The sequence below is a fragment of the Bufo bufo genome, chromosome 2 (assembly GCF_905171765.1).
Source record: "Bufo bufo chromosome 2, aBufBuf1.1, whole genome shotgun sequence".
NCBI lineage: Eukaryota > Metazoa > Chordata > Amphibia > Anura > Bufonidae > Bufo > Bufo bufo.
Genome location: NC_053390.1, coordinates 524,575,245 through 524,598,693, shown reverse-complemented (window position 1 = coordinate 524,598,693; position 23,449 = coordinate 524,575,245). Strand labels below are relative to the sequence as shown.

General features: G+C 42.3%; 2 protein-coding genes across 3 annotated transcripts in view; one reads left to right on the top strand and one right to left on the bottom strand.

Annotated features, from left to right (window-relative positions):
• The window catches only part of CFAP299 (cilia and flagella associated protein 299), a 625,798-nt gene that overhangs the window by 202,997 nt on the left and 399,352 nt on the right, over window positions 1-23,449 (bottom strand). The gene's annotated exons all lie outside the window — the stretch shown is intronic.
• On the top strand, window positions 366-1,761 carry LOC120989680 (eukaryotic translation initiation factor 4E type 2-like). 2 transcript variants are annotated; one of them, XM_040417931.1, is made up of 2 exons: window positions 366-1,137; window positions 1,221-1,761. In XM_040417931.1, exon 1 carries the CDS (start codon window positions 459-461, stop codon window positions 1,095-1,097), a length of 639 nt encoding a protein of 212 aa, XP_040273865.1. In that variant the 5' UTR covers window positions 366-458; the 3' UTR covers window positions 1,098-1,137; window positions 1,221-1,761. The 2 variants fall into 2 exon arrangements, with proteins under 2 accessions (XP_040273865.1, XP_040273866.1); XM_040417932.1 differs by having other exon boundaries at window positions 1,305-1,697.

Sequence of the window (23,449 nt, the reverse complement as noted above, 5' to 3'; positions counted from 1 at the left end):
CTTTGCACAAAATGGCTGTATTTCAAATGGCTGTATTTCAAATGCCTAATTCAAACCCCTGATGTAGAGGTGGTATCTCAGAGGGCCTGAACCTCTGTAGGCCTGCAGTAAATATATCTTCGCACAAAATGGCTGTATTTCAAATGGCTGTATTTCAAATGCCTAATTTAAACCCCTGTATGTAGAGGTGGTATCTCACAGGGCCTGAACCTCTGTAGGCCTGAAGTAATATATCTTTGCACAAAATGGCTGTATTTCAAATGGCTGTATTTCAAATGCCTAATTCAAACCCCTGTATGTAGAGGTAGTATCTCAGAGGGCCTGAACCTCTGTAGGCCTGAAGTAAATATATCTTTGCATGACGACATCGCGCCTCTCCGGCCGGCAGAACGCACACAGAGAGCAGACATCTGGGAAACTGAGCGAGTACCGAGTGGTGGAGGTGCGCCGAGCCTCACATGGGGGTCTCAGGAAACAATGACGTCACCATGCCGGAGGATGAGCACAAAACTGCCGCCAGATCCAAGGAGGTGGTGGCGCCCCCCGGGGAGCACCCGCTGCAGTACCGCTACACCTTCTGGTATTCCCGGAGAACGCCCTCCCGGCCCGCCAGCACTCACAACTATGAGCAGAACATCCGGCAGTTCGGCACAGTGGCGACGGTGGAGCAGTTCTGGCGAGTCTACAGCCACTTAGTACGGCCCGGAGACCTCTCAGGATACAGCGACTTCCATCTCTTCAAGGAAGGCATCAAACCTATGTGGGAGGACGATGCCAATAGAAATGGCGGGAAGTGGATCATCCGCCTGCGGAAGGGCCTGGCGTCCAGGTTCTGGGAGAACATCATCCTGGCCATGCTGGGCGAGCAGTTCATGGTGGGAGAGGAGATCTGCGGGGTGGTCGTGTCCATACGCTTTCAGGAAGACATCCTCTCCATCTGGAACAAGACGGCCAACGACCAAATCAGCACCATCCGCATCCGGGACACCCTCAGGAGGGTCCTCAACCTCCCGCCCAACACCATCATGGAGTACAAGACCCACAACGACAGCCTCAAAGACAACTCAAGCTTCAGGAACACAAAGCTCACGCTCTAGCGACCGCCCCATCTCTGCGGAGCGTCCTGAGGGAAGTAGGGCTGGACACGGCTCTCGGGACGCCGCGCTGCAGTCCTCCTGACCGTCCCGCCCCATCTCTGCGGAGCGTCCTGAGGGAAGTAGGGCTGGACACGGCTCTCGGGACGCCGCGCTGCAGTCCTCCTGACCGTCCCGCCCCATCTCTGCGGAGCGTCCTGAGGGAGGTAGGGCTGGACACGGCTCTCGGGACGCCGCGCTGCAGTCCTCCTGACCGTCCCGCCCCATCTCTGCGGAGCGTCCTGAGGGAGGTAGGGCTGGACACGGCTCTCGGGACGCCGCGCTGCAGTCCTCCTGACCGTCCCGCCCCATCTCTGTGGAGCGTCCTGAGGGAGGTAGGGCCTGGACACGGCTCTCGGGACGCCGCGCTGCAGTCCTCCTGACCGTCCCGCCCCATCTCTGTGGAGCATCCTGAGGGAGGTAGGGCCTGGACACGGCTCTCGGGACGCCGCGCTGCAGTCCTCCTGACCGTCCCGCCCCATCTCTGCAGAGCGTCCTGAGGGAGGTAGGGCTGGACACGGCTCTCGGGACGCCGCGCTGCAGTCCTCCTGACCGTCCCGTTCTTCTTCACTATTTTTTATGTAATCAATGCGAATTAGGACAATAAAGTATTCTCTGCCAAAAAAAATAAAAAATAAAAAAAAATATATATCTTTGCATAAAATGGCTGTATTTCAAATGGCTGTATTTCAAATGCCTAATTCAAACCCCTGTATGTAGAGGTGGTATCTAACAGGGCCTGAACCTCTGTAGGCCAGAAGTAAATATATCTTTGCACAAAAAGGCTGTATTTCAAATGGCTGTATTTCAAATGCCTAATTCAAACCCCTGTATGTAGAGGTGGTATCTCAGAGGGCCTGAACCTCTGTAGGCCAGAAGTAAATATATCTTTGCACAAAATGGCTGTATTTCAAGTGGGCTGTATTTCAAATGCCTAATTCAAACCCCTGTATGTAGAGGTAGTATCTCAGAGGGCCTGAACCTCTGTAGGCCTGCAGTAAATATATCTTTGCACAAAATGGCTGTATTTCAAATGGCTGTATTTCAAATGCCTAATTCAAACCCCTGTATGTAGAGGTGGTATCTCAGAGGGCCTGAGCCTCTGTAGGCCTGCAGTAAATATATCTTTGCACAAAATGGCTGTATTTCAAATGGCTGTATTTCAAATGCCTAATTCAAACCCCTGTATGTAGAGGTGGTATCTCACAGGGCCTGAACCTCTGTAGGCCTGAAGTAAATATATCTTTGCACAAAATGGCTGTATTTCAAATGGCTGTATTTCAAATGTATTAAGGGTGTATCTCACAATGAAATCTGCATCAAAGGCAGCCAACTAAATTTTTTGTGCCCAAATGAGTGTTTGTTAAAAACTGATTTTGACAGCAGTATATAAGCCTAAAATTTCACACGTGCTGATGCTGCAAGGCCTGAAAATAGTATTTTTTGTCAAAAGAGTGTGTTTTTCAAACCCCAGAAAATGATGGGTGTATTTCTACCTTAAATTGCACACTGACTAATACAGATGTTGTAGATTGCCAAAAAAGTCTTTTTTCGCTAACAGATATGAAAGCTGTATATATTAACTTGAATTTAACACTTGCAGATCTGGAAAATACTGTTTTTTGAAAAAAAAAAAGGTGTGTTTTTCAAACCCCAGAAAATGATGAGTGTATTTCTACCTTAAATTGCACACTGACTAATCCAGATGTTGTAGATTGCCAAAAAAGTATTTTTTTGCTAACAGAATATGAAAACTGTATATATTAAACTTGAATTTAACACTTGCAGATCTGGAAAATACAATTTTTTGGAAAAAAAAATAGTGTGCTTTAAAACCCCAGAAAATGATGGTGTATTTCTACCTTAATTGCACACTGACTAATCCAGATGTTGTGATTTGCAATGTCCCAAAAGCTCAGATGCAGTGCTGGTGCACTGAGCATGCATAAAATGGCCACCGCCGCCGCCACCCACCTAACTAACAGAATTCTAAAAGTTAGTAATTTTTGGTCAATGAGCTCAGGGCAGGGTAAAACGATAGTGCCCTGCACCCACACAACTATTTGTCTGTAGATCGCTGAGTTAGATTCTCTCCTATTCTCTCCCTGAAATCACAAGTCCAGCAGCATCCTCTCCCTATACTTGTAACAGCAGAGTGACGTGCAGCGCTATGTGACTCAAGCTTATATAGAGCCTGGGTCACATGCTGCTCTGGTCAATCACAGCCATGTCATTAGTAGGCATGGCTGTGATGGCCTCTTGGGGCAAGTAGTATCGCGCTTGTTGATTGGCTGCTGTGCAGCCTTTCAAAAAGCGCCAAGAAACCACCGAACACCGAACCCGAACTTTTACGGAAATGTTCGGGTTCGGGTCCAGGTCCAAAAATCCTAAAGTTCGGTACGAACCCGAACTTTACAGTTCGGGTTCGCTCAATCCTAGTCATTACCACATAAAGTAAACACGTTACATATGTAAAAAATGGCCTGGTCCTTAAGGTGAAAATTGCCAGAGTCCTGAGGGGTTAAGCAAGGATAGGCAGATAAACATCTGTTATCTAAACTTAGGAGCCATCTTAAAGGAATTTGGTAGACAATGAAGTATTAAATATTCCATTTCTTTCTCCCTAATCATGTCACTGTCCAGCTATAAACAACGCACTTGCCTAATGCCTAATGAATTAGTAGGTGGGTCTGAAACCTGAGTCAAGGACTGAATAAAATATTAATAGTTAGCCCCCAACGGTCTCACCCACATCCTGTGTCGAAGAAGCGTAACTTCCCCTGTACTACTATATATATATAAATATATATATTGTGACACAGTAAGCAGTTGTGTCTGCAAAGCAGGTATTTTTCTCCCAGCATGTGCGGCTGGGCTGTTTCCAGCCAGGTGAGGTCAAATACTGGACCGAGTTTAAGTGCCGGTCCGGGTTTGGCGCACAGGCTATCCTAAATAGGCAGCTGTGCTCAGCAGAGATGTCTCTGTTTTTGGGATCTGAGGCTTTTTTGCCGTGCTGGAGGGTTGAGAGCTGCATGCTGGGGAAACAGGCCCCCTAAAGCCTGCTGTGGACTACTGGAGGTAGGGACTGCCAGCAAGGTGACTTGTGTTATATGAACTTTCCATTGTGGTGAATTAACACCAAGACTGCAAAGTTACGTGCTGTTTTGTGCAATTGTCTCAAGTGTAAAATAAACACTGGACATTTTGTAGTTAAGAACTTGTATTTTGCCTCTGTACTACGCCCGCTTACCCTATCTACTAGAGCGAAACCCCACAATACAGTCCCTGACAAAAGTCTTGTCGCTTCTCTTATTTTGTAGAAACTCCTGCTATTAACCTGACTTTTAATTAATCAATTGGTGTTAGAATGGCTCATATGAAAAGCAAAAGCCATCCCAAATGATGTTTAATGCACTGAAATAAATTAGTTTCACTAAAAAAAGATTAATCATTTAATCAAGACAGAAAGGTCAAATTTTACCAAGACAAAAGTTTTGTCGCCTATACAGAAATTGAACAACTTTACTTAAATCCAAAAATATGTCAGCAAATTTAGAATGGATGCCTGTGAGATCCAAATTTAATATCTTGTATGACTTCCATGAGCTTGAAGGACAGCATCCATGCGGTTGGCAAGGATTCATACAATTTATTGATGAAGTCATCAGGAATAGCAAAGAAAACAATCTTGCATGCCTCCCAGAGTTCATCAATATTCTTTGATTTCGTCTTCCATGCTTCCTCTTTCATCCTACACCACATATGCTCAATGATGTTCATGTCTGGTGACTGGGCTGGCCAATCCTGGAGCATCTTGATCTTCTTCGCCTTAAGGAACTTTGATGTGGAGATGGGAAAGTATGCGAGGAGCACCATCCTGCTGCAGAATTTGGCCTTTTTTATGTTGGGAATATAAGAGGTAGCTAAGATTTCTTGGTATTTTAGATATTGATGTTGCCTTCCACCCTGCAGATCCCTCGCACACCCCCATACTGGATGCAACCCCTGACCATGATTTTGCCTCCAACCAAACTTCACTGTTTTCTGGGTAAAATCTCGGCTCCATGCGGGTTCCAGTAGGTCTCCTGCCAATATTTTCAGCGGACTGTGGGTGTAATTCACAGAAGATTCATCTGAAAAATCCACCTTCTGCCACTTTTCCAGCGTCCATCCTTTTAGCAGGCTGTGGCCCTTGGCAAATGCCACACAGTTTTTCAATTGTCTTTTGTTTAGTGCTGGCTTATGGGCACTGATTCGACCATGGAGGCCATTACGAGACATAATCCGACAAACTGTTCTGGTTGACACAGGGACTTCAGGTGACCAGGTTCGTGAGCTCTGCTGCAGTGGAAAATGGGTTGGCCTTTGGATCTTCGAGTCCAACAAACTGTCCTCTCGAGCAGTTGTCTTGCGGGGTCGCCTAACTGGCCTGTCCAAAACGTCTCCAGGTCTCTTCAAATCTTTTTTTTATCCTCTGAACTTGACGCTGAGACACATTGAAGGTGTCTGCCACATCAGCAGTGATCTGTCTTCAGCTCTTGATAATCAACACTTTAGTCTCCGGGTGACTCTTAGCATGTTTGCAGAGGTCTAGTTGCAGTTGATGTGAAGGTCTAGTGTACTGGGGTTTCTTTTTATACACACCTGAGACTAATTGATCCATTTTAGTCACAGGTGAAGCTCATATGACAAGGCGAAAACACTTATGTCTTGGCAAAAAATGACTCAATGGGCTTTACCAAGCTGTGAATATTAGAATACTTTTTGTCAGTTTCGTTTTGCACTGAAACATTATTACAAAAGCTGTTGGGATTAAAATGACCCACTTCTTGTAACAAAATCTTGATTAGAAATATATTTTAGCGGCACTTCAGGTCAATTTGTACACAAGCGACAAGACTTTTGTCAGAGACTGTATATATATATATATATACAGTTGCAAGTAAAAGTATGTGAACCCTTTGGAATGATATGGATTTCTGCATAAATTGGTCATAAAATGTAATCTGATCTTCATCTAAGTGACAACAATAGACAATCACAGCCTGCTTAAACTAATAACACACAAAGAATTAAATGTTACCATGTTTTTATTGAACACACCATGTAAACATTCACAGTGCAGGTGGAAAAAGTAGTGTGAACCCCTAGACTAATGACATCTCCAACAGCTAATTGGATTGAGGTGTCAGCCGAGTGGAGTCCAATCAATGAGATGAGATGGAGTGTGTTGGTTACAGCTGCCCTGCTCTTTAAAAAACACACACCAGTTCTGGTTTGCTTTTCACAAGAAGCATTGCCTGATATGAATGATGCCTCGCAAAAAAAGAGCTCTCAGAAGTACCTACAGATTAAGAATTGTTGACTTGCATAAAGCTGGAAAGGGTTATAAAAGTATCTCCAAAAGCTTTGCTGTTCATCAGTCCACAGTAAGACAAATTGTCTATAAATGGAGAAAGTTCAGCACTGCTGCTACTCTCCCTAGGAGTGGCGATCTGTAAAGATGACTGCAAGAGCACAGCGTAGACTGCTCAGTGAGGTGAATAAGAATCCTAGAGTGACAGCTAAAGACTTACAAAAGTCTCTGGCATAAGCTACATCCCTGTAAGTAAATATCTGTGAACAGATGAACTAAAGTTGAGTTTTTTGGAAGAAACACACAACACTGTGGAGAAAAGAGGCACAGCACACCAACATCAAAACCTCATCCCAACTGAGAGTAAGGGTAGGGGCATCATGGTTTGGGGCTGCTTTGCTGCGTCAGGGCCTGGACGGATTGCTATCTTCGAAAGAAAAATAAATTCCAAGTTTATCAAGACATTTTGCAGGAGAACTTAAGGCCATCTGTCCACCAGCTTAAGTTCAACAGAAGATGGGTGTTGGCAACAGGACAACGACCCAAAGCATAGAAGTAAATCAACAACAGAATGGCTTAAACAGAAGAAAATACGCCTTCAGGAGTGGCCCAGTCAGAGTCCTGACCTCTACCCGATTGAGATGCTGTGGCATGACCTCAGGAAAGCGATTCACACCAGACTCCCAAGAATATTGCTGAACTGAAACAGTTCTGTAAAGAGGAATGGTCAAGAATTACTCCAGACCATTGTGCACGTCTGATCTGCAACTACAGGAAACGTTTGGTTGAAGTTATTGCTGCCAAAGTAGGTTCAACCAGTTATTAAATCCACAGGGTTCACATACTTTTTCCACCTGCACTGTAATGTTTACATGGTGTGTTAAATAAAAACATGGTAACATTTAATTCTTGTGTGTTATTAGGTTTAAGCAGACTGTGATTGTCTATTGTTGTGACTTAGATAAAGGTCAGATCACATTTTATGACCAATTGTGTAGAAATCCATATCATTCCAAAGGGTTCACATACTTTTTCTGCAACTGTGTATATATATATAACTCAATAGCGCCATCTATTGGTTTCATAGTCTTCTAACAAGAATATTAGACGAGTCTTATGACAAGTTTATTAGTGTAGCCTTTTGCATGGAAATTTGCGATAAAAATTCACGATTAGAATATTCACGATCTACACTAGATGATATCTGACACAGGGAAAGTTGGTTAATAACTCAGTAAATATATCTGACACTGGGAAAGCTGGTAATAACTCAGTGATAATATATGACACTGGGAAAGCTGGGTAATAACTTGCGATCTACACTGAGTTATACCCAGCTTATCCAGTGTCAGATATTATCACTGACTTACAACATAATTATTAACATAATATTCGCTTTATTGCTATATATTAGATTTATTTAGAATATTAACGAATATTCTAAAAAAAAAACAATATACAGCAATATAGCGAATATGATCGCAGCGAATAGTCTTGTTATAACACTATGCAACTAATAGAGAGCGCTGTTCATGAGTCATGATTTATGAATCATGACTCATGAACAGAACCCTCTATTAGTTGCATAGTGTTATGACAAGACTATTCGCTGAGATCATATTTGCTATATTGCTCTATAGCAAAGTCCAATCTAGCCTTCTTATTCTTGAGGCTTATGAGTGGCTTGCAGCGTGCAGTGAACCCTCTGTATTTACTTTCATGCAGTCTTCTCTGGATTTGGATATTGATACGCCTATATCCTGGAGAGTGTTGTTCACTTGGTTGGCTGTTATGAAAGGATTTCTCTTCACCATGGTAATTATTCTGCGATCATCCACCACTGTTGTCTTCCGTGGGCATCCAGGTCTTTTTGCATTGTTGAGGTCACTAGTGCTTTCTTTCTTTCTCAGGATGTATCAAATTGTAGAGTTTGCCACTCCTAATAGTGTAGCAATTTCTCAATATGGGTTTTGTATCTTTTCGCAGATGAAGGATGGCTTGTTTCACCTGCATGGAGAGCTCCTTTGACCGCATGTTTACTTCTCAGCAAAATCTTAAAAATGCAAGGACCACACCTCAAATCAACTCCAGGCCTTTTATGTGCTTAATTGAGAATGAAATAATTAAGGAATTGCCCACACCTGTCCATGAAACAGCCTTTGAGTCAATTGTCTATTACTTTTGGTCCCTTTAAAAACAGGTGCCACATGGAAAGGAGCTAAAACTCCTAAACCCTTTATCCGATTTTAATGTGGATACCCTCAAATGAAAGCTAAAAGCCAGGACTTTATGTCCATGCCCATTATATAACTTGAATATGTTTTGGTAAACAGGTAAAAAAAACGAAAATATGTGTCTAGTGTCCAAATATATATGGACCTAACTGTGTATTAGAGATATAATATATATATATATATATATATCTTTATATACACTGCTCAAAAAAATAAAGGAACACAAAAATAACACATCCTAGATCTGAATTGATTAAATATTCTTCTGAAATACTTTGTTCTTTACATAGTTGAATGTGCTGACAACAAAATCACACAAAAAAAAAAAATGAAATCAATTTTTTTAACCCCATGGAGTCCTGGATTTAGGGAGTCACACTCAAATTAAAGTGTAAAAACACACTACAGGCTGATCCAACTTTGATGTAATGTCCTTAAAACAAGTCAAAGTGAGGCTCAGTAGTGTGTGTGGCCTCAACATGCCTGTATGACCTCCCTACAATGCCTGTGCATGCTCCTGATGAGGTGGCGGACGGTCTCCTGAGGGATCTCCTCCCAGACCTGGACTAAAGCATATGCCAACTCCTGGACAGTCTGTGGTGCAACGTGACGTTGGTGGATAGAGCGAGACATGATGTCCCAGATGTGCTCAATTGGATTCAGGTCTGGGGAACGGGCGGGCCAGTCCATAGCATCAATGCCTTCGTCTTGCAGGAACTGCTGACACACTCCACCCACATGAGGTCTAGCATTGTCTTGCATTAGGAGGAACCCAGGGCCAACCGCACCAGCATATGGTCTCACAAGGGGTCTGAGGATCTCATCTCGGTACCTAATGGCAGTCAGGCTACCTCTGGCGAGCACATGGAGGGCTGTGCGGCCCTCCAAAGAAATGCCACCCCACACCATTACTGACCCAATGCCAAACCGGTCATGCTGGAGGATGTTGCAGGCAGCAGAACGTTCTCCACGGCGTCTCCAGACTCTGTCACGTCTGTCATATGTGCTCAGTGTGAAACTGCTTTCATCTGTGAAGAGCACAGGGCGCCAGTGGCGAATTTGCCAATCTTGGTGTTCTCTGGCAAATGCCAAACGTTCTGCATGGTGTTGGGCTGTAAGCACAACCCCCACCTGTGGATGTCGGGCCCTCATATCACCCTCATGGAGTCTGTTTCTGACCGTTTGAGCAGACACATGCACATTTGTGGCCTGCTGGAGGTCATTTTGCAGGGCAATGCTCCTCCTGTTCCTCCTTGCACAAAGGCGGAGGTAGCGGTCCTGCTGCTGGGTTGTTGCCCTCCTACGGCCTCCTCCACGTCTCCTGATGTACTGGCCTGTCTCCTGGTAGCGCCTCCATGCTCTGGACACTACGCTGACAGGCACAGCAAACCTTTTTGCCACAGCTCGCATTGATGTGCCATCCTGGATAAGCTGCACTACCTGAGCCACTTGTGTGGGTTGTAGACTCCATCTCATGCTACCACTAGAGTGAAAGCACCGCCAGCATTCAAAAGTGACCAAAACATCAGCCAGGAAGCATAGGAACTGAGAAGTGGTCTGTGGTTACCACCTGCAGAACCACTCCTTTATTGGGGGTGTCTTGCTAATTGCCTATAATTTCCACCTGTTGTCTATCCCATTTGCTCAACAGCATGTGAAATTGATTGTCACTCGGTGATGCTTCCTAAGTGGACAGTTTGATTTCACAGAAGTGTGATTGACTTGGAGTTACATTGCGTTGTTTAAGTGTTCCCTTTATTTTTTTGAGCAGTGTATATATACACTCACCTAAAGAATTATTAGGAACACCTGGTCAAGACAATCTCCTGAACTCCAAACTGAATGTCATAATGGGAAAGAAAGGTGATTTAAGCAATTTTGAGCGTGGCATGGTTGTTGGTGCCAGACGGGCCGATCTGAGTATTTCACAATCTGCTCAGTTACTGGGATTTTCACGCACAACCATTTCTAGGGTTTACAAAGAATGGTGTGAAAAGGGAAAAACATCCAGTATGCGGCAGTCCTGTGGGCAAAAATGCCTTGTGGATGCTAGAGGTCAGAGGAGAATGGGCTGACTGATTCAAGCTGATAGAAGAGCAACGTTGACTGAAATAACCACTCGTTACAACCGAGGTATGCAGCAAAGCATTTGTGAAGCCACAACACGCACAACCTTGAGGCGGATGGGCTACAACAGCAGAAGACCCCACCGGGTACCACTCATCTCCACTACAAATAGGAAAAAGAGGCTACAATTTGCACGAGCTCACCAAAATTGGACTGTTAAAGACTGGAAAAATGTTGCCTGGTCTGATGAGTCTCGATTTCTGTTGAGACATTCAAATGGTAGAGTCCGAATTTGGCGTAAACAGAATGAGAACATGTATCCATCCTCTGATGGCTACTTCCAGCAGGATAATGCACCATGTCACAAAGCTCGAATCATTTCAAATTGGTTTCTTGAACATGACAATGAGTTCACTGTACTAAAATGGCCCCCACAGTCACCAGATCTCAACCCAATAGAGCATCTTTGGGATGTGGTGGAATGGGAACTTCGTGCCCTGGATGTGCATCCCTCAAATCTCCATCAACTGCAAGATGCTATCCTATCAATATGGGCCAACATTTCTAAAGAATGCTATCAGCACCTTGTTGAATCAATGCCACGTAGAATTAAGGCAGTTCTGAAGGCAAAAGGGGGTCCAACACCGTATTAGTATGGTGTTCCTAATAATTCTTTAGGTGAGTGTATATAGATATATATATATATATATATATATATACATACAGTATGGACCAAAAGTTTGGACACCTTCTCATTCAAAGAGTTTTCTTTATTTTCATTACTATGAAAATTGTAGATTCACACTGAAGGCATCAAAACTATGAATTAACACATGTGGAATTATATACATAGCAAACAAGTGTGAAACAACTGAAAATATGTCATATTCCAGGTTCTTCAAAGTAGCCACCTTTTGCTTTGATTACTGCTTTGCACACTCTTGGCATTCTCTTGATGAGCTTCAAGAGGTAGTCCCCTGAAATGGTTTTCACTTCACAGGTGTGCCCTGTCAGGTTTAATAAGTGGGATTTCTTGCCTTATAAATGGGGTTGGGACCATCAGTTGCGTTGAGGAGAAGTCAGGTGGATACACAGCTGATAGTCCTACTGAATAGACTGTTAGAATTTGTATTATGGCAAGAAAAAAGCAGCTAAGTAAAGAAAAAACTAGTGGCCATCATTACTTTAAGAAATGAAGGTCAGTCAGTCAGCCGAAAAATTGGGAAAACTTTGAAAGTAAGGGCTATTTGACCATGAAGGAGAGTGATGGGGTGCTGCGCCAGATGACCTGGCCTCCACAGTCACCGGACCTGAACCCAATCGAGATGGTTTGGGGTGAGCTGGACCGCAGAGTGAAGGCAAAAGGGCCAACAAGTGCTAAGCATCTCTGGGAACTCCTTCAAGACTGTTGGAAGACCATTTCAGGTGACTACCTCTTGAAGCTCATCAAGAGAATGCCAAGAGTGTGCAAAGCAGTAATCAAAGCAAAAGGTGGCTACTGTGAAGAACCTAGAATATGACATATTTTCAGTTGTTTCACACTTGTTTGTTATGTATATAATTCCACATGTGTTAATTCATAGTTTTGATGCCTTCATAGTAATGAAAATAAAGAAAACTCTTTGAATGAGAAGGTGTGTCCAAACTTTTGGTCTGTACTGTATATATACATATATTTAACAAATATTTTAAACTATGCATGCAATTTAAATTTATAGAACGTTGGTTTGATAATGTCTGGTATAGGCCTAGCTACAAAAAAGTCTTGATTAAATTAGGATTTATTTATATGGCCCTATTAATTGCGGAAAAGGTCACATTTAGGGAAAAAAACGTACAAGATGACTTGATTTTAAAGAGAGAACTGAAAGTGTCAGTGTTCCGTGCTGTGCTTTTCCAGGTGCACTTCACTCAATGGATCTGCTGAATGAGCTGCCTGGGATTCTGCTGTCGTTCCAGAGAACAACTTAAAACTCACTTGATATTAGACACTCTGCTCAGTTTGGAAACATATTAATTATCATCTATAACAGGATAGGACTTTCATACTTAAATTTATGACTCCCTGAATAGTAGGTATTTTGCCACAAGCTTTCATGTCCCTGCCAATGAAGGTGTTGATATCTAACAGCTGTATTGGTCCTCTTGAAGTGCATATTATTATTTGCAGCCTGCAAGTTCTGGTCAGGGACAGTGCCTATGAAGAAGAGACTTGTAAATCTAATGGACAACTATTAAAAAGCCATACCTTATATGAGGAGTTTGCTAACATGATTCCTGGAAGTGTATTTTCATTGCAAACACTTTATTTAGGGTTAAATAAATGGAATTACACAGTGGTTTCTTTACCAGTGTTCAATTATTGCACAATGTGCTCTTGTCTCAGGATTCCAGAAGGCTAATGACATTCTAACTACCATAGTCCCTTCTTATGTGGGCTCTTCTCTTCCTCTTACTCTCCATCCCTTGGGTCCCCAATTACCTCTTCCCCCTCGTTAGGCCTCAAGCACATGGCTATATACGCTTCTGTGTGCACTCCATATTTTTCTCACTCTCATCAATAGAAAGGGCTATTCTTATCCACAAAAACGGACGAGAACAGAACCTGCAGTGAAATTCTCAGAACAGACACACGGATAGATAAAAAAAAAAACAGAGGCGTTAAAATCCCCTTCACAACAGCCAACCAAGTGAACAACACTCTCCAGGATATAGGCATACCAATATCCAAATCTACCATAAAGAGAAGACTAGATAAAAGTAAATATAGAGGGTTCACTGCACGGTGCAAGCCACTCGTGAGCCTCCAGAATAAGAAGGCTAGATTGGACTTTGCTAAAAAAAAAAATCTTAAAAAAACAACACACTTCTGGAAGAACATTCTTTGGACAGATAAAACCAAGATCAACATCTACCAGAATGATGGAAAGAAAAAAGTATGGTGAAGGCATGGTACAGCTCATGATCCAAAGCATACCACATCATCTGTAAAACACGGCGGAGGCAGTGTGATGGCTTGGGCATGCATGGCTGCCAGTGGCACTGGGTCCCTAGTGTTTATTGATGATGTGACACAGTCCAGAAGCAGCCAAATGAATTCTGGGATTTTCAGAGACATACTGTGTGCTCAAATCCAGCCAAATGCAGCCAAACTGATTGGTCAGAGTTTCATAATACAGATGGACCATGACCCAGGAGTTTAGTAAAGCAAAGAAGTGGAATATTCTTGAATGGCCAAGTCAGTCACCTGATCTGAACCCAATAGAGCATTTCAATTGTTAAAGACTAAACTTCAGACAGAAAGGCCCACAAACAAACAGCAACTGAAAACTGCTGCAGTAAAGGCCTGGTAGAGCATTAAAAAAGAGGAAACACAGCGTCTGGTGATGTCCATGAGTTTAAGACTTCAGGCAGTCATTGCCAACAGAGGGTTTTCAACCAAGAATTGGAAATTAACATTTTATTTACAATTATTTAATTTGTCCAATTACTTTTGAGCCCCTGAAATGAAAGGATTGAGTTTAAAAAATGCTTTAGTTCCTCACATTTTTATGCAATCATTTTGTTCAACCCACTGAAAGTCTGAACTTCAACTGCATCTGAATTGTTTTGTTCAAAAATCCATTGTGGTAATGAGCAGAACGAAAGATGAAATAATGTGTGGATGAAAATATAAAAATACATAAATCACAGAAAAAAGGCGCACCACAATAATATGCGCACCCCACCTATAACAGGCCATGTGACACAGACTACCAGGTGCACCAGAATGTTACCAATGACAAGCATTAGCACATTAAATACATGTAAAGAAAAATCACTGAATAAAGAGGCCAAAATGGCCTGCTATAGGTGGGGCTCGCAGCCTCCTCCTCCCTCCCATTGTATTAGGGATGTTACTATGGAGGTATCTAGGAGTTTGGCTGTGAGTCGGTCCTTAGCACCTATCAGACTGTGTTAACACACGATAGGTAGATACATGGCAGACAGGGCCCCCCCGCGCTCCTAGAGGCTAATTAGCATATTATAAAAGTTAGATTTCTGGCATAACAGGGGCATAGATACAAGTAGGAATAGGCTAGTTAGGTTCAGCTGACATTAGCACATCGCTAATGTCAGCTAGTTTAATAGGGTTAATTCTGATGACAGAAACCCTTTAAAACATTTGCCCGAAAAATACAATTTATAAACCTCACTAATATGCATGTAAAAACAGTATTGAAAAATGCTGACATACTTTACATGTATTTTAAAACTCTGCATTCCACATTAGAAATACATGTTCTCAACCAAACAACCCCTTTAATTTGATTGTACCAAGAAATTTAGTAAACTTATCCCCTAAACATAGAATAGTTCTGACCAGGGGTGGGATTCAAATTTTTAACAACAGGTTCCCTACTTTGCGGGTGGGATGCCCGTGGTTAGCGCACCTCAGAAAATGATTCCTACCCTACTCAATATTTTTTACATTTTTTGTATGCAACAGTGATATTCTGTATATTTTTTCTAACTTGTAAGCCCCACATAGAATTTAAAAACTAATTTGCCATCCATTATTTATAGACTTATATACACTCACCTAAAGAATTATTAGGAACACCATACTAATACGGTGTTGGACCCCCTTTTCCCTTCAGAACTGCCTTAATTCTACGTGGCATTGATTCCACAAGGTGCTGATAGCATTCTTTAGAAATGTTGGCCCATATTGATAGGATAGCATCTTGCAGTTGATGGAGATTTGAGGGATGCACATCCAGGGCACGAAGCTCCCGTTCCACCACATCCCAAAGATGCTCTATTGGGTTGAGATCTGGTGACTGTGGGGGCCATTTTAGTACAGTGAACTCATTGTCATGTACAAGAAACCAATTTGAAATGATTCGAGCTTTGTGACATGGTGCATTATCCTGCTGGAAGTAGCCATCAGAGGATGGATACATGTTCTCATTCTGTTTACGGCAAATTCGGACTCTACCATTTGAATGTCTCAACAGAAATCGAGACTCATCAGAACAGGCAACATTTTTCCAGTCTTCAACAGTCCAATTTTGGTGAGCTCGTGCAAATTGTAGCCTCTTTTTCCTATTTGTAGTGGAGATGAGTGGTACCCGGTGGGGTCTTCTGCTGTTGTAGCCCATCCGCCTCAAGGTTGTGCGTGTTGTGGCTTCACAAATGCTTTGCTGCATACCTCGGTTGTAACGAGTGGTTATTTCAGTCAACGTTGCTCTTCTATCAGCTTGAATCAGTCGGCCCATTCTCCTCTGACCTCTAGCATTCATTTTCGCCCACAGGACTGCCGCATACTGGATGTTTTTTCCTTTTCACACCATTCTTTGTAAAGCCTAGAAATGGTTGTGCGTGAAAATTGCTTAAATCACCTTTCTTTCCCATTATGACATTCAGTTTGGAGTTCAGGAGATTGTCTTGACCAGGACCACACCCCTAAATGCATTGAAGCAACTGCCATGTGATTGGTTGAACTAGATAATTGCATTAATGAGAAATAGAACAGGTGTTCCTAATAATTCTTTAGGTGAGTGTACAAACATGTATACGATGTTTTTTTTTTACCCCCAAAATACAAAAGATTAGTGTTATCTGTACCAATACAATATTGGACCAAGTTAACCGCTTGCCGCCACGCTAAACGCCGAAAGGCGTCATTGCGGCGGCTCCCCCAGGCTACGCTAACGCCAATAGGCGTCATCTCGCGTGAGCCGAGATTTTCCTGTGAACGCGCGGCACACAGGCGCGCGCGCTCATAGGAACGGAAGGTAAGAGAGTTGATCTCCAGCCTGCCAGCGGCGATCGTTTCGCTGGCAGGCTGGAGATGTGTTTTTTTTAACCCCTAACAGGTATATTAGACGCTGTTTTTTGATAACAGCGTCTAATATCCTGCTACCTGGTCCTCTGGTGGTCCCCTTTGTTTGGATCGACCACCAGAGGAACACAGGTAGATCAGTAAAGTAGCACCAAGCACCACTACACTACACTACACACCCCCCGTCCCACTTATAACCCCTTATTAGGCCCTGATCACCCCTGATCACCCCATATAGACTCCCTGATCACCCCCCTGTCATGATTACCCCCCTGTCATTGATCACACCCGCTGTAAAGCTCCATTCAGACGTCCCGCATGATTTTTACGGATCCACTGATAGATGGATCGGATCCGCAAAACGCAACGGACGTCTGAATGGAGCCTTACAGGGGCGTGATCAATGACTGTGGTGATACCCCATATAGACTCCCTCATCACCCCCCGGTCATTGATCACACCCCTGTAATAGTTCCAATTCAGATGTCCGCATGATTTTTACGGATCCACTATAGATGGATCGGATCCGCAAAACGCATCACGGACGTCTGAATGGAGCCTTACAGGGGCATGATCAATGACTGTGGTGATCACCCCCATATAGACTCCCTGATCACCCCCTGTCATTGATTACCCCCTGTATTGATCACCCCCCCTGTAAAGCTCCATTCAAGACGTCCGCATGATTTTACGGATCCACTGATAGATGGATCGATCCGCAAAACGCACACGGACGTCTGAATGGAGCCTTACAGGGGCGTGATCAATGACTGTGGTGATCACCCCATATAGACTCCCTGATCACCCCGCCTGTCAATTGATCACCCCCCTGTCATTGATCACCCCCCTGTCATTGATCATCCCCCCTGTCATTGATCACCCTCTGTACGGCTCCATTCAGACATTTTTTTGGCCCAAGTTAGCGGAATTTTTTTTTTTTTCTTACAAAGTCTCATATTCACTAACTTGTGTCAAAAAATTAAATCCTCACATGAACTCACCATACCCCTCACGGAATCCAAATGCGTTAAAATTTTTTAGAAATTTATATTCCAGACTTCTTCTCACGCTTTAGGGCCCCTAGAATGCCAGGGCAGTATAAATACCCCACATGTGACCCCATTTCGGAAAGAAGACACCCCCAGGTATTCCGTGAGGGGGCATATTGAGTCCATGAAAGATTGAAATTTTTGTCCCCAAGTTAGCGGAAAGGGAGACTTTGTGAGAAAAAATTAATAAAATCAATTTCCGCTAACTTGTGCCAAAAAAAAAAAAAATTCTATGAACTCGCCATGCCCCTCATTGAATACCTTGGGTGTCTTCTTTCCAAAATGGGGTCACATGTGGGGTATTTATACTGCCCTGGCATTCTAGGGGCCCTAAAGCGTGAGAAGAAGTCTGGAATATAAATGTCTAAAAAATGCCCTCATAAAAGGAATGTGGGCCCCTTGCGCATTTAGGCTGCAAAAAAGTGTCACACATCTGGTATCGCCGTACTCAGGAGAAGTTGGGGAATGTGTTTTGGGGTGTCATTTTACATATACCCATGCTGGGTGAGAGAAATATCTTGGCAAAAGACAACTTTTCCATTTTTTTATACAAAGTTGGCATTTGACCAAGATATTTCTCTCACCCAGCATGGGTATATGTAAAATGACACCCCAAAACACATTCCCTAACTTCTCCCGAGTACGGAGATACCACATGTGTGACACTTTTTTTGCAGCCTAGGTGGGCAAAGGGGCCCACATTCCAAAGAGCACCTTTCGGATTTCACAGGTCATTTACCTACTTACCACACATTAGGGCCCCTGGAAAATGCCAGGGCAGTATAACTACCCCACAAGTGACCCCATTTTGGAAAGAAGACACCCAAGGTATTCCGTAAGGGCATGGCGAGTTCCTAGAATTTTTTATTTTTTGTCACAAGTTAGTGGAAAATGATGATTTTTTTTTAATTTATTTTTTCTACAAAGTCTCATATTCCACTAACTTGTGACAAAAAATAAAAACTTCCATGAACTCACTATGCCCATCAGCGAATACCTTGGGTGTCTTCTTTCCAAAAATGGGTCACTTGTGGGGTAGTTATACTGCCCTGGCATTCTAGGGGCCCAAATGTGTGGTAAGGAGTTTGAAATCAAATTCTGTAAAAATGACCAGTGAAATCCGAAAGGTGCTCTTTGGAATATGGGCCCCCTTTGCCCCACCTAGGCTGCAAAAAAGTGTAACACATCTGGTATCTCTGTATTCAGGAGAAGTTGAGGAATGTGTTTTGGGGTGTCTTTTTACATATACCCATGCTGGGGTGAGAGAAATATCTTGTCAAATGCCAACTTTGTATAAAAAAAAATGGGAAAAGTTGTCTTTTGCCAAGATATTTCTCTCACCCAGCATGGGTATATGTAAAAATGACACCCCAAAAACACATTCCCCAACTTCTCCCGAGTACGGAGATACCAGATGTGTGACACTTTTTTGCAGCCTAGGTGGGCAAAGGGGCCCAAATTCCAAAGAGCACCTTTCGGATTTCACAGGTCATTTACTACTTTACCCACACATAAGGGCCCCTGGAGAATGCCAGGGCAGTATAACTACCCCACAAGTGACCCCATTTTGGAAAGAAGACACCCCAAGGTATTCCGTGAGGGGGCATGGCGAGTTCCTAGAATTTTTTATTTTTTGTCACATGTTAGTGGAAAATGATTTTTTTTTTTTTTTTTCATACAAGTCTTATATTCCACTAACTTGTGACAAAAAAATAAAAGCTTCCATGAACTCACTATGCCCATCAGCGAATACCTTGGGGTGTCTTCTTTCCAAAATGGGGTCACTTGTGGGGTAGTTATACTGCCCTGGCATTTCTAGGGGCCCAAATGTGTGGTAAGTGTTTGAAATCAAATTCTGTAAAAATGACCTGTGAAAATCCGAAAGGTGCTCTTTGGAATATGGGCCCCTTTGCCCACCTAGGCTGCAAAAAGTGTCACAACATCTGGTATCTCGTACTCAGGAGAAGTTGGGGGAATGTGTTTTGGGGTGTCATTTTACATATACCCATGCTGGGTGAGGAGAATATATCTTGGCAAAAGACAACTTTTCCCATTTTTTTATAACAAAGTTGGCATTTGACCAAGATATTTATCTCACCCAGCATGGGTATATGTAAAAAGACACCCCAAAACACATTCCTCAACTTCTCCTGAATACAGAGATACCAGATGTGTGACACTTTTTTGCAGCCTACGGTGGGCAAAGGGGCCCATATTCCAAAGAGCACCTTTCGGATTTCAATGGTCATTTTTTACAGAATTTGATTTCAAACTCCTTACCACACATTTGGGCCCCTAGAATGCCAGGGCAGTATAACTACCCCACAAGTGACCCCATTTTGGAAAGAAGAGACCCCAAGGTATTTCGTGATGGGCATAGTGAGTTCATAGAACTTTTTATTTTTTGTCACAAGTTAGTGGAATATGAGACTTTGTAAGAAAAAAAAAAAAAAAAAAAAATCATCATTTTCCGCTAACTTGTGACAAAAAATAAAAAGTTCTATGAACTCACTATGCCATCAGCGAATACCTTAGGGTGTCTACTTTCCGAAATGGGGTCATTTGTGGGGTGTTTGTACTGTCTGGGCATTGTAGAACCTCAGAAACATGACAGGTGCTCAGAAAGTCAGAGCTGCTTCAAAAAGCGGAAATTCACACATTTTTGTACCATAGTTTGTAAACGCTATAACTTTTACCCAAACCATTTTTTTTTTACCCAAACATTTTTTTTTTATCAAAGACATGTAGAACAATAAATTTAGAGCAAAATTTATATATGGATCTCGTTTTTTTTGCAAAATTTTACAACTGAAAGTGAAAAATGTCATTTTTTTGCAAAAAAAATCGTTAAATTTCGATTAATAACAAAAAAAAGTAAAAATGTCAGCAGCAATGAAATACCACCAAATGAAAGCTCTATTAGTGAGAAGAAAAGGAGGTAAAATTCATTTGGGTGGTAAGTTGCATGACCGAGCAATAAACGGTGAAAGTAGTGTAGTGCCGATTTGTAAAAAAGGGCCTGGTCTTTAGGGGGTATAAACCTGTGGTCCTTAAGTGGTAAGAAACAGCACCAGAACCTCTCTGTTGTTGCAGGATATAAAAGAGCAAGGGAAACTGAGCTCAATGGTATATAGGTTTATATGATTTGCTGTAAGATTTTTAAACAAAAAGCAAAGTAAATCCTGACAGGACTCCTAGGAGAGAAATTGAAAGTCCTGATTATCCTGCCTACACACAGTGTGTATGTGGGGTAATCAGGACTCTCACCATCTCGCCTAGGAGTCCTGTCAGAGCCTACTGCTTTAATTCTGACCAAAATCCCATAACTGTATACCGTATATCATATATACTTTTGAGCGAATCGAAATGTCCGAAGTGGACTTCAATTCGTATTTCAGGGAATATTAAATTTGCAGTGAAGCTCAATTTCATTATGCTTTGTGGTAACGAATCAATTTTCCCTAAAATGGCGGTAAAACTGAAGAAATTCATACTCGCCTCATCCATTTAAAAGTGAAGAGATTTCACCCTTGATCTTCAATCAAGATGGCGACGACGGGCTCTTCACTATCAAATGGATGAGGTAAGTATGATTTTAGATATATTTTTTTAATTATAGACCTTACTATTAATGTCAGAAGCCGCGTCCACCAATGAACGCGGCATCTGAGAGGTACAATTATGGGGTGTGGCGCAATCGCCACTTACAAAAAATGTGCTTTGTGACAAAGTAATTCGCCACAAAGCAATTTTTTTGTAGAATTCGGTGAAGAAACAGAATCGAATTTTCAAGAACTTCTCTCAACACTAATCTTAGAGCTAAGATCCTCTCCCTCTTTCATATCCTGCACTCTGATAGGGCAGCAGAAATCACCTGACAGCTTTGCCTTTAATTCAATATTATTCCACCAAGTACACAAATGATGCACCTCACTAGTCTATACATAACCCCTCTGACAATCTAAAAAATAGAATACTTAACATTGTAGAGTTCGGACAACAACATTGACACTGTGTTTAACACTTTTTGCTTGAACATTTCAGCTACAACATACTGTATGCTTCTGGACAGAAAAAATATTGGCCAGCTTTCCAGTACTTAGGCATCAAAAAATCTATGGGAGTGTCAAACAATAATCAAACTGGATTTACACCCTTAATGTGTTACTGAAAAGTACGATAAACAGACAGACTCTCAGAGAGCAGTCAGTTGAATCAGAAACTGGTCCTCCCACCATAATTATCTATGTTTTCGCTGGACAAACACTCGGCTTTGACATGTTTGCTTTAGGCCTTTTCTCAATTAGCCCTCTTCTCGTCTCCTGCCAGCATATCCAGGTGGCAGATCATTCTACAAAAGCAAAACATGGAAGTGTTTGAGTATCAAAAAGTATGGTTACTTCTTTCCCATGTATGATGTATGACAGAATCCAAGTGTTTTAGATGTTTTACTACCTATCATATTGAAAGGTTGCAGACTAACACTATATTTTTCTAAACATCAATTTCTGCTTTAGATTGCTTGCCATAAAAACAACTGTAATATGTGGAAGTTTTCAGATGACACGTATATTGGATATATAAAATGCACAGTTGATTTCAAACTCCCAGGACTGTCCAATAAACCAGAACCAACTGGAAGCATACGCCTGAGCAAAAATAACCAACTAAATAAAAGAATAATAGCATATTTTCTACATTACTTATTTTATTATTAGATTTTGGATGTAGGTTTTCATTGAGTTGGATGTCCCCCGAAACGATCTATATTTATGAAGAAAGTTCTACCCTTCCAATAATCCAGAAAACTGGTTACATTTTAGTACCAAAAGAAAGAGAGATGTGGTCATGTTATGTCCATTAAATCCAGGGAAAGCAGGTTCCACTAGGAGAGGTAAAATACAGAGTGGGCTCAGCATGCATGTGGAACCTGCTTTTCCTGAATTTAATGGAGGCCACAGTGGCACCAGTGGATGTAGTATTTAGCATAGGTAAATAGATCGCCTTGATGCTGGTGGACAGGCACAAATAATTTTGTACAAAATATATTTGCCAAGAATCTCACGTGTCTATGTGTTTGCAGAGTACTGTTGCATTTGTATTTGTTTTTGCTATTGTGCTTTCAGCCATGGCAATGTGCACCTGCGCATTGGGATGTGCTGACTAACCCTAATTTTTTTCTTTGCAGTCTGCATTGGATGGATAAAAGACATGCAGGTGTGGACTGAGAATTTAAAGTGACCCTGAAAGAAATAAACGTGGCCCAATGTTGTAGGTGTGTCCAAACTGACAAAAGGCAGAGCCAACACAAATAAGCAGGGTCGACTAAAATAGGCGGAGTCAGCAATACAATATTGTGGCACAAAATACTGCCCCAGCAGAACCAGATACAACTGCCACTGTGAGGAGGCCAGTGCCAAATGCCACATTCTGTCCTTCTACTCCAGTAGTTTCTAATTAAAATATGGAGGAGGGGGCTGAGGAGGTGAGACACAGGCCACAGCACTAAGCAGAAACATAGAAGCATAGAATGTGTCGGCAGATAAGAACCATTTGGCCCATCTAGTCTGCCCAATATACTGAGTACTATGGATTGCCCCAGGCCCTATCTTATATGAAGGATGGCCTTATGCCTATCCCATGCATGCTTAAACTCCTTCACTGTATTTGCAGTTACCATTTCTGCAGGAAGGCTATTCCATGCATCCACTACTCTCTCAGTAAAGTAATACTTCCTGATATTACTTTTAAACCTTTGCCCTTCTAATTTAAAACTTTGTCCT